At 38.4% G+C, this 13973-nt stretch overlaps 1 protein-coding gene across 3 annotated transcripts in view; it reads right to left on the bottom strand.

Annotated features, from left to right (window-relative positions):
- IL1RAP (interleukin 1 receptor accessory protein) overlaps positions 1-13973 on the bottom strand; it is a 128351-nt gene that overhangs the window by 48469 nt on the left and 65909 nt on the right. For all 3 annotated transcript variants that reach the window (XR_012073417.1, XM_015236602.3, XM_072962769.1), the window contains exons 3-4: positions 3362-3647; positions 655-841 (exon numbers count right to left, since the gene is read on the bottom strand). Coding sequence is in view for 2 of the 3 variants with exons in the window: in XM_015236602.3 (XP_015092088.1) it covers positions 655-841; positions 3362-3647 (473 nt within the window). In the remaining variant the exon portion in view is untranslated. The remainder of the gene's footprint in view (positions 1-654; positions 842-3361; positions 3648-13973) is intronic.

Raw genomic sequence — 13973 nt, 5'->3', positions numbered from 1 at the left:
CCTTCCCTATATATGCTGATTCTTTACAGGTCGTGTTGGTGATTTACCTCATTTGCTTTATTGAAAGTGATTCTTGTGGATAGCTTGTCACTGAGTTTTGTTTTAAATGTTGTCCAGGAGTTTTTGGCTTTGGCTCAGGCAGATATTTGAAGACATTAAGAATAAGGCTGCTGCCACAAGTACCAACCTTCCAACACTTTCATTTTGATTTCGCTTTCCAAATTTCTTGGATGTGAAAGAGACCACAGATGAACCGTGCCCACAAATGAGGGTAAATATGAAAATACATACAAGTAATATAATATACTACTGACTAACCAAAGAGTTGAAATTTGCCAGATTAATTAGCAGCTTCTGACCTCACTCAGCAGTGAGTAGAAGTGGGCAGCATTTCTCAAACTGTATTTCATAAGAAGTTAACAGAAATAAGGTAGTTCTGGTAGTCCAGTGAATGTACTTTAAGACATGGTGAGCTGAGGAAAAGTGTCTCCACCACTTCCTTTAAAATGGTACAAAGTGAGAAAGATGCAATATATCTGTATACAGTGATTATGAAATAAATTAAAAGTGTGATGAGAAAAATCTATTTCTACACTGAGTCAACAAATAATCGTTGCTTTTTTAGAGAGGGTAAATTTCTTCTAATTTGCTTACCATATACCAAGTGACAGTTGGTTTGACACTGGAGGGAAAAAATCCATCTACATTTGGACAAGTGATCTTCTGAACACCATATTCTAAATACAGTCTTTGCACTGGGATTTTCATGGGAGAATTGAAGCAGCTATCTTTCTGAACAACTTCCAGAGGAAATGCAACTTTGCTGCAATATGTAGTGTTCCTGGAAAGAGAAACATGCAATGAATGGGAAGTCTCATTTGCATTTTTCATACAGTTAAACACATTAAAATGAGCGAAGTGAAGTACTGCTATGTATTGAGACTTGATATCTTAAGTTTGTGTAACAAATGTGTTATGGAGATATTTCCTATACCAATTAACATCACAGAATAAAAACAGACATAATTAACTATGATCGATATACTAAAATGTGTACGTTTTTAGACATGTTCCTAAACATATATATGTGATATGTATGTGAGTGTGTGTGTGTGTATAATGTTTTAAGGGTGAAATTACATATATATATATTTATATACAAATACATGTATTTAATTTTACCCTTAAAATATTCTCAATGATACTCAGTGCTGGAAAGGCAAAGGTGAGAACAGCATATTAACTCATGTTTGATAATGGTATAAATAACTTTTAGAAAACAAGTATGTCTCCAAAGCCTTTTAAAAAAGCCTTAGCTTTTGCCCTAGTAATCCTATTTCTGGAGATTTTTTTCACAAAACAGAAGAAAGGAAAAGTGAAAATAGAGAGAGCACATGATCAAAAATGTCCATCCAGTGCTCTACTAGCAAGGAAAATGTTGGAATCAGTAGAAAAACCTATGTAAAGGACGATCATAAAGGAAATCATGGTACAATCACTCAAAGTTATTGTACACATCTATTAAAAAACTCAAACATGAAGGGGGAAAGAAAAACCTAACAAACACATAAAACATGTTAACATGGCTAGGGAACTGTATTTATATTTGTAATGTTTGTAGACAATGACGTTTTATCTGCCTGGAAGGTTCTTCTCCCATCGCCCACCCCACCCTTCACACAGAGGTCTATGCCATTCTCTATGCACCCCCCACATCTAAATCAGGTCTCTCATTCTCTCAGCACCTTGGACAATTCCTTAATTGACTGTATCATAATTCGAACAAAGGTATGACCATGTCTGTTTTCTTTTTATTTCTTATATCTAGCACAGTGTTCAAGTTTTCAGTAGGCACTGAATAAATATTTGTTAGATAAATGGAATGTATGTAAAACTGTGTCTATATATAGGAAACAATAAAGGGAACATAGATAATAAAAGATAAGTGATTTTTTAGGGTGATGTGTGATTGGGTCATTCACTGTCCACTTTTTTGTGTGATTTCTATTTAAGACATATTACATAATTAATAACTCATGAATTAAGATTAAATACAATGGGAGGTTTGGGGAATGCATTCCTCTCCCCAAGATGGGAGGGGAGGATGATTAAAAATGTCTCATGACAGTGGTAATAAGATGGAAAAGGAGAGTGGGAGGCACAATCTTTACCTACAAATAACAAAAGGTCTACTTTTGAGGAAGTATTCTAAAGGTAGAAGTTACAGAAGGTACATTTCAGCTTAACAAAGTCATGATCAATGGTTAGACTGACTTTTCCAGCTCCCTAATCCAATAAAACTGATGTTCTCACAAGGAGGAGGAGATTAGGACACTGAAGAAGAGAGGAGATGAGGTGAAGACATGGAGAGAAGGTGTCCACCTACAAACCAAGGAGAGATAAATGAAACCAACCCTGCTGACACCTTGCTCTTTGAATTCTAGCCTCCAGGACTGTGACAAAACATATTAAACACATTTCCACTGTTTAAGCCACCCAATAGGTGGTATTTAGTGAAGGCAGTCCTAGTAAAGCCATTGAACTTATTAAATAGCAGGAAAAAAAATCCATAAACCAGATGAGAGTTTAAAAAACAAGTTAAGTTTGGAAGCTAAAAAGGGACCTTGGGAAAAAAGTGGTCAAAGAATTAAACTTTAAAATGGCTACTCTTCAGAGGAGCCTCAGTTTTTAAAAGATTTTTCTCAGAGCAAAAGCAACATTAATATTTTGCAAAAGAAATGCAGATACATTGTGAAGTGAAATGAAATATCTACATGAACTTTCAGGGAAAAAACATGGATTTGAAAGGACTTTTGCAGTAATGATGGGGGCTTTGGAGTATATTCTTAGATTCCCAGAGATCTGGTATTCATTTGCTCGTTAGAGGAATACTGATGGAAAAGTTTGAAAAGCATCATTCTAAGTACATTTGATGCCTCTCAAGTATTCTTTCCTCTCGGTGGCATCCTGAGCTTTTATTCTGTGCCTGGCACTTTAAAAGCTGCCAAGAATAACAGAAATGAATGGGTTCTGCCACCTGTCCTGCTCACTGTCTGGGTGAGGCTGAAACGTAGGCAGGTTCCAGTGTCAGAGAAAGAGTACAAATGAATGAGGCTCCACCTCTAAACAACCCTTATATACATCAGGTTTGGAAAGGAACCACCTACGGAGAATGTTCTCAGAGGTACAACCATTTTCTCTGCACGTATCTTTCAGCCAAACTCAGCTAAACCAACGAGGTGCATAACTCTTCCTAGATGCTTCCTTCCTGCCCTCCCCAGCTCCACAGCACATGCATTATCTGAATAAAGGCTCAGGAATGAAAAGGCAAAGACAAAGTCACCAGCAAGAGTCAGGCTACCTTAGCATGCAGGTGTAGTTGCCAGTGTCGTTGAGGAGGGTGGGCCGGAACCAGAGCACATCCTTCTCCTTACTAATGCGATTCTCAGGGAGGCGGAAGTTAATTGGCTCCTCAAGGTCCCGGTCCTGCCGCGTCCAATACCAGATCAGAGTAAGGCCTGCCGAGTGGGCTGTGCTGTAGTTGTACTTCAAGAAGTGTTCAAAGAGTGGGCACTTGATGCGAGCCGGCTCATCTTCAAACACTTGGATCTGCCTCATGGTATCTAGTCCCCAGTCATCGCAGCGTTCTGGAACAATCAGAAAGGAAGAAAAGGCAGTTGAGTCATCTCACCTCCAGAGAACACACCTTCTCCTCAAGATACCTCAGTTTTTTCCAGGACCCTCTTCTCTGGTCATGGCCATTAGCATCTCTCTCATAAATGCATGTAATAGGCAGCTGTGGTGTGAAGAGATGACTTCCTCTCATTCCTTTATCATCTTTGGACAATCTCTTGGGTAATAATATGATCTGATAGCTTGATCCTGCCGAATTCTAGAAGATGTGCAGGAGAATCTCACCTGCAAAAGAAGCCACGTGCTCTTTCACTTCTCTGGGGACAAGGGAGGTTCTCAGGAGAAAATTATAACCGAAAAGACAACCCTCTAAGACTCCAAGTTCTTCCCTGGCCTCCTGATTTGGGGGCTACATCTGCACTGCCAAATAGCAATAAAATACGAGCCACACAGTTAATTTTAGATGCCCTAGTTGCCACATTAAAGAAGTAAAAAGAAGCAGGTGAAATTATTGTTTATAAAGTATTTTGTTAAACTGGAAATACCCAAAACATCACAAAATATTAATAAGCTATTTTATATTTACATTCTTTTTTTGGGGTAATAAGTCTTCAAAATTCAATATATTTTACCCTTACAGCACATCTCAATTTGGGCTAGTCATGCATGTCTATCGGTACTAGATTAGACAGCCCAAACTGACTAAAAATACCCAGGGAATCTGATTAGTAAATAAGAGACCACATGGAGTAGAGCTGAGGTACTCCAGCTGGCAGCTGCCCCCTCCAGAAGCACAGCTGGCAGGCCTTTCCACAGCTGACCAAAGACACAAGAGCAAGTCCAGCCTACATCGACGGAGCCAAGTTTATGTCAGCAGAGCTATAGACTTACGAGCAAAAATGCATGTGTAATAAATTAAATGAAGTGTGTGGTTGTTAGGCAACATTTTGGGGGCAGCGGATAACTGACAGAATAACTAAATTAGTGGCTGCTTTAGTTTCGATAAAAACTAAAGAATTTGAAGCTTTAGGACATGCAAAAGGCTTGTAAGTGGGCAATAAATTCCTAAGTAAATAAATGGATCTCTGGGAAATTTAACAAACTGACTTTTCCAAGACTCAACAAATTACTATTAGTTACAACTGCTATGTTTTCATTTAGAAACATCTTTTAAAATCCAACACACAGAGAAAAGAACTGGAAAGATCAAAATGTTCACATTCATATAAATGGTAATAAAATATTTTTTATCAAACATCTATCTTTTAACATTCATTAAATATATTTTCATTAAAACCGCAACATTGCAGAATTGGCTCATTTAGTTTATAGGAATTTATAACCACCATTTTTCAGATAAATATATCAGATTAAATATATGCATCCAATTTCACTCCTTTATGAAACTCCACTAAGACTAAAATAATTTTTCAGGACATAACCCCAAGTAATAGCAAGAACAGAGGATGAGAGCAACATCAAAATGGACAAGTGGTGACCAGCCTGGCCCATTTAAAATGAAAAATCCTAAGTGAGGAAGGGAAAGCTAGAGAACAAACCAATGTGTAATGCAGAAAGCAGAAAAGACCCAGGAGGAGAAACCATCACACTAAGATAAGTAATCACTAGTGCCGTACACCCAGAATTTCCGGGTTTTCTTCCTAGGTATTTTGTAAGATTTTACTTTTATGCTTTTCTGAAATAAGGAGATGCCATGTGACTCACTTTGGCTAATGCAATGTAGTGAGCGTCACCTGTGGTGGGTGTTTTAAGGGCCAAAGCATCATGCTTCCTTTTCTTCTGCACTGGCAAATACGAAAGCAGAGAGATTGAGACTCCTTTAGCTTGGTTCCCTTGATATGCAAGTCATAGAGCAGAGCTTTGCTATGTTAAGTCATAGAGAAACGAAATTTACTGGTTACAAATATGAATAATCCGTCCTATCTTGGCAAATGTAACCAGTTACCTTAAAAATGGGCACATGGGGAGAGTGGTAAATAAGGAGAATTGGATGATTCTCTTATGTCAAAAAGGGATGTCGTTTGTTCCAATCCTACTTTCCTAGCACTCGGTAACCTTTCCTGCTGAGCTCCAAGGATAGGAGCAGCCAGGCCCTCCAGGCAGGAGAATGAGTGAATCTTCTGTAGGCAATACGACTACCTTAGGGAGAAAGATTCAACAGTCTTGGTCCCCGAGGTTCCTTGACAAATTGTGTAGGTACATCATCCAGCAGAAAAGCTCAAGGTTAACAAGCCTCACGCTCACATTCAGAATTTTTAATCAGCTTCTTAATCACTTCTTCTTAAATATGAACAGATAGCCTTGGAGACATCTGAGAAAAATCTCTACTATAAAAGGTAACACCCAAAGAAACTTTGTAAAAGCAAATTTGAGAAAACCAAGATCATTCAAGAAAAAGAAATCTTGAGGAAAAAAATATCATTAACATCCTCAGAGAAATAAGGAAACTTTTACATTTATGAAGCAAGAATGGGATGATACAACAAAGGAATAGTCAGAGAAAAAGCTCATTAAAATTAAAAACATGGTTAAAGAATGGTTTATTTGGAATTCAAACTTGATAATTTCTTAAAAGTACAGTAAAAAGAAAAATAAATAGAAAATAAACAAGGAAGTTAGAAGACCAGTCCAGGCGTCTCTACATTCCGATAAGAAGAGTACCAAAAAATTAAGAAAAAAAAATTAAAAAAAAGAAGAAGAAAGAAAATTCCCAATTAAGTAATTCAAAGCAAAAACAAATTCCAGAACTGAAGTACCTAAATTAAAAGGACCTGTCAATTGCTCTGGAAGAGTTGATGAAGATAGACTTACACTACAAAAATACTTTTAAAACCTGTGGGTGGAAAAAGAAAAGATTCTATAAACTAGCAGCGAGTAGGAAAGAGGGAAAAAAAAAACAGTCACGTACAAAAGAGTAGGAATCAGAGTAGCTTTGAAACTCTCAAAAATAAGACTGGAAACTGGAAGATAGTAAAGCAATACATCGACAGGAAAATTATTTCCAATCTTGAATGTAATCCCAATGAAACAATTAAGTGTGACAGTAATTTTATCTCTTATATGCTCTTTATCAAGAAGCTTCTGGGGGATTTGTGTTAACAAAATGAGAGAAAGAGCAAGAAAGATGAAAACATGAGATCAAGGAATAGGGGATCCAATTAAAGAGAGAGGGGAACGGATTCCCAGAATACCCATGAAGGCGATCCTAGGATAGCAACTTCGCAGTAGGGCTTGGTGGCAAATCAGTGTACGTAGAAAAAAGTAGAAATCCCCAATAAAGAAAAAAATTTGTAATTGATTATCTATAACTAGATTGTAAGTGGATGGTCTGATTAGATCAGCACTATGAAAAATTATGCTGAAAGGCGATTGAAAAGTATGAAAAAAATGGTTACCAAAAGATGCAATTTATTAAAGTGAGCATATGAAAGCAAGGCAATTAATAACTTCAAAAGATGAAAAGTGGAATAATCAAAGTTCATTAATATTTGAAGACATATTAATTAAATTATTATTGATTCAACCACATATTGCAGTAGTATTACGTAGAGAGGAATGAGTAAGGGAAGCAAAGTGGATAGCAGGTTCAGGGAGACAATCCTTATTTACTATATTTTAAAAAATGAAAAGATAATGCATAGGGTTGACTAAATGAAAAGTAATCATATACACAAATTGGTTATCAAACGAAATGCTAGAAGAAATAAATACAATACTGAAAAATGATCTCTGAAGAAGAGAACTAGTGGGAATGAGGAAAATTAAGACAAAAAGGATACAATTATTTTGTTATGCCTTTTAATATACTGGCCTTAAAAACCTCTGTGTAAGATTTGCTTTGAAAATAATTAAAATATTAATTGGGGGAGAAAAAAGAAAGAAAGGGAGGATGGAAGGCAATATCCACCATGCGATACGATTGGCAAAGTCATTCTCAGTGTCAAATCATCTTAATTATGCCTACTTTCTGTGAGTAAAAGGTATTGATTTCATTTCTTTTCATTCCAAAAATTGTATTAATATGGATTGGCATGGCGGTCATTCACTTTTGAATTATAAAGTATAGTTTAAAAGAGAAAGAGGGAGACAGTTGGCAGCTGATGAAGTCTGGAATTGTACTACACTAAGTTTGTTGTCTGGATGAAATAGGATGCTATTGCCTTCTGTATTTCATAAAAAATAACTCTTTATGCTGTTCCTAAAGACATTTCTCTCAAGAGCTCAAGACTATTCAAACTTGGATGATTTTAGATGCAAGGTTATGAAATGAAAAATAGCATCCTTCCTACAACCCCACTCTACAGTATATCTGAATTCAGATCACCCCAACTTGGGTCAGTAGACCACAGTTCTGATATCATGGCTCATTCTCAACAGGAACACTGGTAAATTGGAGAGCATGAGGAAGCCCTTCTGGTGGGTAATGGTACTTGGATTAAAGGAGACTCTCTGACATCAACGATACAAATTGTCACTTTGGCCCTGGGAAGTCTTTATGGCCCTAAGCAATGATTAATAGTAGGACAGATGATAAGTGACAGGTGGATCTTCCTTTTGTAAAGTAGGAGAATGCTAATTGTGAAAAAGGAGATGGAAAAAGCGCGCTAGTGTAACATCTCAACCAAAAGCATGGACTCGGGCAGATCAATTTAGGAAGAAGTAGGAAATGGAATTTTGGTAATCCCTGGGGCAGACTGTGGCAGAGCCTGGCTAACTATTCATTAATCTTGTTTCCTTGACCCATAAGCAAACTACATATCCGTAGAAATTGATTTGGGACCATACGATTTGGTTCTGACCAATGAACGTGGCCACAAATGCCAAATAACTTGAAACTCCCAGAACAATCTTTGGTGCTTTCTCTTTCCCTTCCATGGGGTCCTTGAAGGCCAGAAATTTTTGAAAAACTCAGCATCGCAAGATGGAAGGAGCTTGGATTCCTGTCGTTGGTCAGAACAGAGCTTCTCAGGAAAGCCATCTCACTCTCAAGGAGTTGTAATTGAGCAAAAAATAAACCTCTACTGTGTCAAGCCACTGAGATTTGGGGAACATATTTATTATGGCAACCAGTATTGACTAACAAAAAAAGGCAGACTTATCCGTTCATAACATAACTTAATAAATCAAGAGCAGACAGAGTTAGTTTTAAAATAGCACTTGTTAAGAGCCCTTACATACTAAAATTTAAATACAGATCAATCACCAAGATTTTTGACTGATTCCATAGACTTAATATCTTTTAACATCAACCAAATTAGACGCAATACAGTGTCAAGGGGAAAAGACATCGTTATACCTGCTATGTATCTCCCTTGAAAAATATTTCATAGGCCAAATGAATATAAAGAATCAGACTCTTTTATAATAGGGATCAAATACACACATATTAGAATTCATAAACATTAGCAAAAAGGATACTGAGTTTTTTCTTTGCAGTATTTGCCCATTTGAAATTAGTGCTGTGGGTTTTTTGAGTTTCTCGAGCCAGCCACCTGAGGGCATTTTGTCAGAGCTTTTTAAACTATTCAATGAACAAATAAAAATAAAATCTATGGCAACGGGCTGGAGTGTCATGTAATACCAAATTAATTATATGATTCACTGCAGGCACCAGCCGAAGAAAAGACTAGGGGAAAGGCTGTTATGCAAATAGATTGTCTCTAACAACAGCAAAGGGAATTTAGTGAATTACTGGCATGGTGAATTACTTTTTTGTTTAAAACGTCCCTTCTTATCCAGTTTACTCCATAGTGGAAGTCTTCTCTACATCGGGAACATGGGGAAACCACAAAGTCATCATTCCCCTCGGCCAAAGGATTTCTTAAGGCTGCTGTTGGTGGCACAGAGGACTAATGGAAATGCGCAAAGCCGCCACAAAGCCAAGTCACTGGAAAACCCAACCTACGCTCCTGACAGCGATTAGCATTTATATAGCAGGGTATACATTTTAGCTAATTAACCTCACAACACCCTCGTGGGCTTTCGTGCCCATTCCCACATTACATGCCAGGAAACCAAGACAGAGAGATTAATTGACTTACTTTTGCCTGAGTGGTAACACAAGTAAAAGCTGCCTGAACGTGGATCTGGGAGGCTTGTCCCAAAGCTATGTTCCCATATTCAAAGCAAGATATTTCCCATAGGAAAGCTACTCATATATTTGTATTTATTAAATATTTACGGAAAGCCTGCTGTGAGCAAGGCACTGTGCTGGGTGCTATGGTAGACATGTAGATGTAAGAACTCAAGTTCAGCTATAGTGGCAAAAAAAGAGGAAAAGTTTTAAATATTAGAAGACTTAAAGTGGAATTAGTTTTTATATGGAATTATTTTCCCTGTGCCACTTGCTTGCCAGATGACCCTGGGCAAAATGCTTCCCCCTTAAATTCACATTCTCCGTGTGTAGGATGCGCATCTTGCAGTGCTGCATGGGAATCAAAGGGCCAGACGTATGAAAGTAGCTCGTGCATAACTGGCTGGAGCCGCATGATAAACCTGAATGAGTCCTTGTCCGCCAAGAAGTTAACAATCTTAGAAAACAAAGACATAGACACAAAATTAATTAAAGAAAAGTACTTGGTAGAAGGAATGAACCAACTTAAAACAGGCTTCCCTGCCTACACTACAGTCGTATTAACATACTATAATATAGTATAGCATAGTGTATGTAGAGTGTGGGTGGAGGTGGTAGTCCTGAGATTGGATTGAGATAAGAACCAGGACCTTTTAATATCCCAGCCTGGAACCCAGTGTGGACAAAGCCACTTTAAAAACTACCATCAACATGATCTAGTGTTCCTATCTAAGCGTGAGGGCAAGGACTAAGTCTACTGGAAGGGCTGGTTTTACAACCATTCTGGTAGTTTTGATTAACTTTGTTTTTCTGGCCATATATATGGTACTCCTCAGGCAACATTAGCCTGGGATTATGATCTGGAGAAAATCCACGATGTGAGCAAACTGGTGAGGCTGGGTAGCAACATTGAGTAGCATGAAGACAAAAATCAACAAAGTAAGTGTGGGCAAGTTTCTGAAGCAAGACAAGAGTGTCCAACACAGAAACATTAGCAGGGGTCCTAATAGAGAAGGCATGTGGCACAGACCACAGAGAATCAGAGTTGGGGATATCAGACATGATTCAAAGGTAGGCTTTGACACCTATTAGCTTTATTAATTCGTTTAAAACCTATATACTGAGCACCCCATCATGTGCCAAGTACTAAAGCAGGTGCTCAGGGTGCATGCGTGAATGAAACAAAGGTCTTACGGAGCTCACCTTCTAACGCAGGGATGAACATGCTAAATAAGAAAAGTATAGAGTACATTGTAAAGTGATAAGCCAATGGAACAAAGAAAAGCATTGAACGTGGTAAAAGGGATCAGGAATGAGGAGGTGGGGGAAGTCAGGAGTGTGTAATGTTAAAGAAGATACTCAGGGCAAGTCCCTCAACCATTACAAACCTCAGTTTCCACATTCAAAAATAAAGATTATAATAGGACAGAGTAGCTGTGAGAACAGGATGAGCCTAGGATATAAAGTATCATAGAAACTATGAAGTTCTAGGCACGTACCATTTACAGTTAATCTGCGTGACCTTTGGAAAATGATTTCCTCTCTCTCCAGGTCTACGGCAGAGACTGTTAAACATGTCCCATTTTCCATGTCCCCACACTCTTCTTCTAGGCAGCATGGGAATTTTCAGTTGGGCACATAACCATTCAGAATAAAGGCTGTATTTCCCAGCTTCCCTTTCACCTGGACACAATCAGGTGGCTAAGCTCTGGCCAATGGAATATGTTTGAAATCCTCACATAGTAGATTGCAGAAACTTTCCTTGAGAAACACTGGCATACCCCTCTATTTCCTGTGATCTTGCTAGCACCCCATTTCTTCCCCCTTGCTGCTGGGAACATGCCTGACAGCTGGAGCTACCTTATGGACCATGAGAATGAAGCCACACCCTAAAGATTGTGGAAAGGGAAAGTGAAAGGCGAGGGGACCCTGAATGAGGTATGGAGCTGCCTTAGCAGCCCTGAACTTTCTGCCTCTGGATTTTACATGAGAAATATGTTATCTTCTAATGTCCTTGCTTCTGACAGTGTGGCTCACAACCCGCTATCATCAGCAGCATCCCTTGGGAGCTTGTCAGACCTGCAGACTTCCAGGCACCACCAGACCTACTGAATCAGAATCTGCAGTTTAACAAGATCCCCAGGCGATTCATATGCATATTAACAATGGGGAAATTAATTTAAACCCCTATGGAGCCTCTTTATTCACAGCTGATCATCATCCTAATTGATAACAATGTCGTATTTCATCTGTTATAATAAGTGGACTGTTGAACTATTTCTGAGGTTTTATCCACCGCATGAGTTTAGGTCTCTGATTACTACTTACAGTTAAAAATATATTCCTTTTTGTTCCTTCGTGGAAAAAATACTAAAACTATCTGGGTTTTTTTTTCAGTAGTGTCCTATTAGTAAGCCACCAGTTTTCAAAAAAAATCTGCAAACTGTGTTTCCTGGAGTATGATTTAAGTGGAATATATTATTAAAACTTAGTTTTTATTCCGAGGAAAGCTACTCAAGCAAAAGTCTAGAAAATGTTACTGAAATTTAATAGTTGTCAACTAAAGCCATCAAAAGAGAGAGAGAAGTTCCTGGTGGGGGAGGAAAGCTGAGGCGGCTGTGGGCACCCACCAGACATCCCCAGGCTGCCTGTACTGTTCAAAAGTACTGAGCTAATAACTGGCAGATGGCTTTCCTGGACCAGATCATTAGACATACCTTACTCCCACCAAAGAAGGGAGTTTTACTGATTGAATAATATGGAAAAAAAAATAAGAAAGAGCTCTGAGCAAATGATAAGATTTGCCAGACAAGGAAAGAATGCCAAATTCAGAAAGCTGCTTGGGGGAGGGTGAGGATCCACAAGTCAGAGATTCAGTTTTGCAAGTGTTGTTAGAATTTGTTGCTAGAACAAGTTTTATTCCAGATTGTGTTCTAATCCTTCCTGTGACACTGGGCATTTATCTTTCCACAGACCTAAAGACTTGCTATTTTATATCAATTAGAAGCGGTAGGACTTGCTATTAAAAAAAAAAAGTAGAGAAAGTCATTATCAGGGAAGCACAAAAGAAAAAAAAAGGAGTGAAAAAGGAAAATAAACCCTCACAGACAAAAGCAATCAAACCTATGAAGTTTAAATCCAGACTACACACCATCGTAGGTGATACTTGAAGTGTTACAAATTCAAATCATCTGAAGGAGGACGTAGAGTTGAGATCTTTCCAAGTCTAATTATTGTTACAGGATCAACACTCTAGGATCTCTACACTGTTTCGTTTTCATTCAGTACCAGTAGGGCCCTCTCTTAGCTTGTGAACATGAGCATCACTTTCTACAAAGTTTTCCTAGCGGCAGAGGACTTGGAGAAAAAAATCCTGGGTTCTCTAGGAAAATTTTACAGCTCTCAGGTCTAGAGGAGCTGCTGCAGGTCTCCGGGCTCTTTTTCGGTCTCCATCAAGTCATTTCCCAACAGGCTTTTGGAGCACCAACAAAGAGAGCCATGATCATCATGAGTTAATGTCTGAGAAAGGCCCAACAGCCACCCTTCCTGCGCTGTGTGTGAATAATAAGGCGGAACACGGAATGGCATCATCTAATAGCCACCCAGAAAAGGCTTCTCTCATCAAAGTGGCAGCAGGGGTTAGCAGGCTAAAGAATGGATTATGGGTGTACTGCCCTGTACCATGGTTCCATTATTTTCTTCTAAAAAAAAAAATCACTGTAATGAACATCCTTATGTGGCTGAAGGGAATGATTTTCTTTGCAGGGCTGTTGTGACAATAAATAAACTGGCTTATGTCAAGTGTGACACAGTACTGCTCTAAGTAGTCATTAGCTGGTTTTTATGTTCTTTTTCCCCAAGCAATTTTTTCTAATCCATGATTAAGATGTAAATACCCAATTACTATTCTCATATAATAATCAAGCAGCCTTTGCTCTCTTTTATTTTCATTATTACACAGTATTTACTCAGGGCCCTATGAGTGCGAGGGTCTATAAACAAAATGCAGCAAAAAGCATGGTCTCTGCCTTCGAATTTCCATTCAAGAAACAGATCATCAGCAATGGAAGTAAAAGAATTTTGCACATCATCATCCAATCCCAGATGTGGCTGCAGCCTTCAGTTCCAGTAAGATAGCTGGTAACGTCCCCATTGCACAGATGAAGTGAAAGAAGCTAAGAGAAGATGAGAGACAGGTTGGAGAGATGGGCTAACAATATATGGTAGAGGTGGGGAGGGACCAAAC

Source organism: Vicugna pacos, chromosome 1 (assembly GCF_048564905.1).
Source record: "Vicugna pacos chromosome 1, VicPac4, whole genome shotgun sequence".
NCBI classification, from domain to species: domain Eukaryota; kingdom Metazoa; phylum Chordata; class Mammalia; order Artiodactyla; family Camelidae; genus Vicugna; species Vicugna pacos.
The sequence above is the reverse complement of the archived record's forward strand: the minus strand, read 5'-3'. Positions and strand labels throughout refer to the sequence as shown.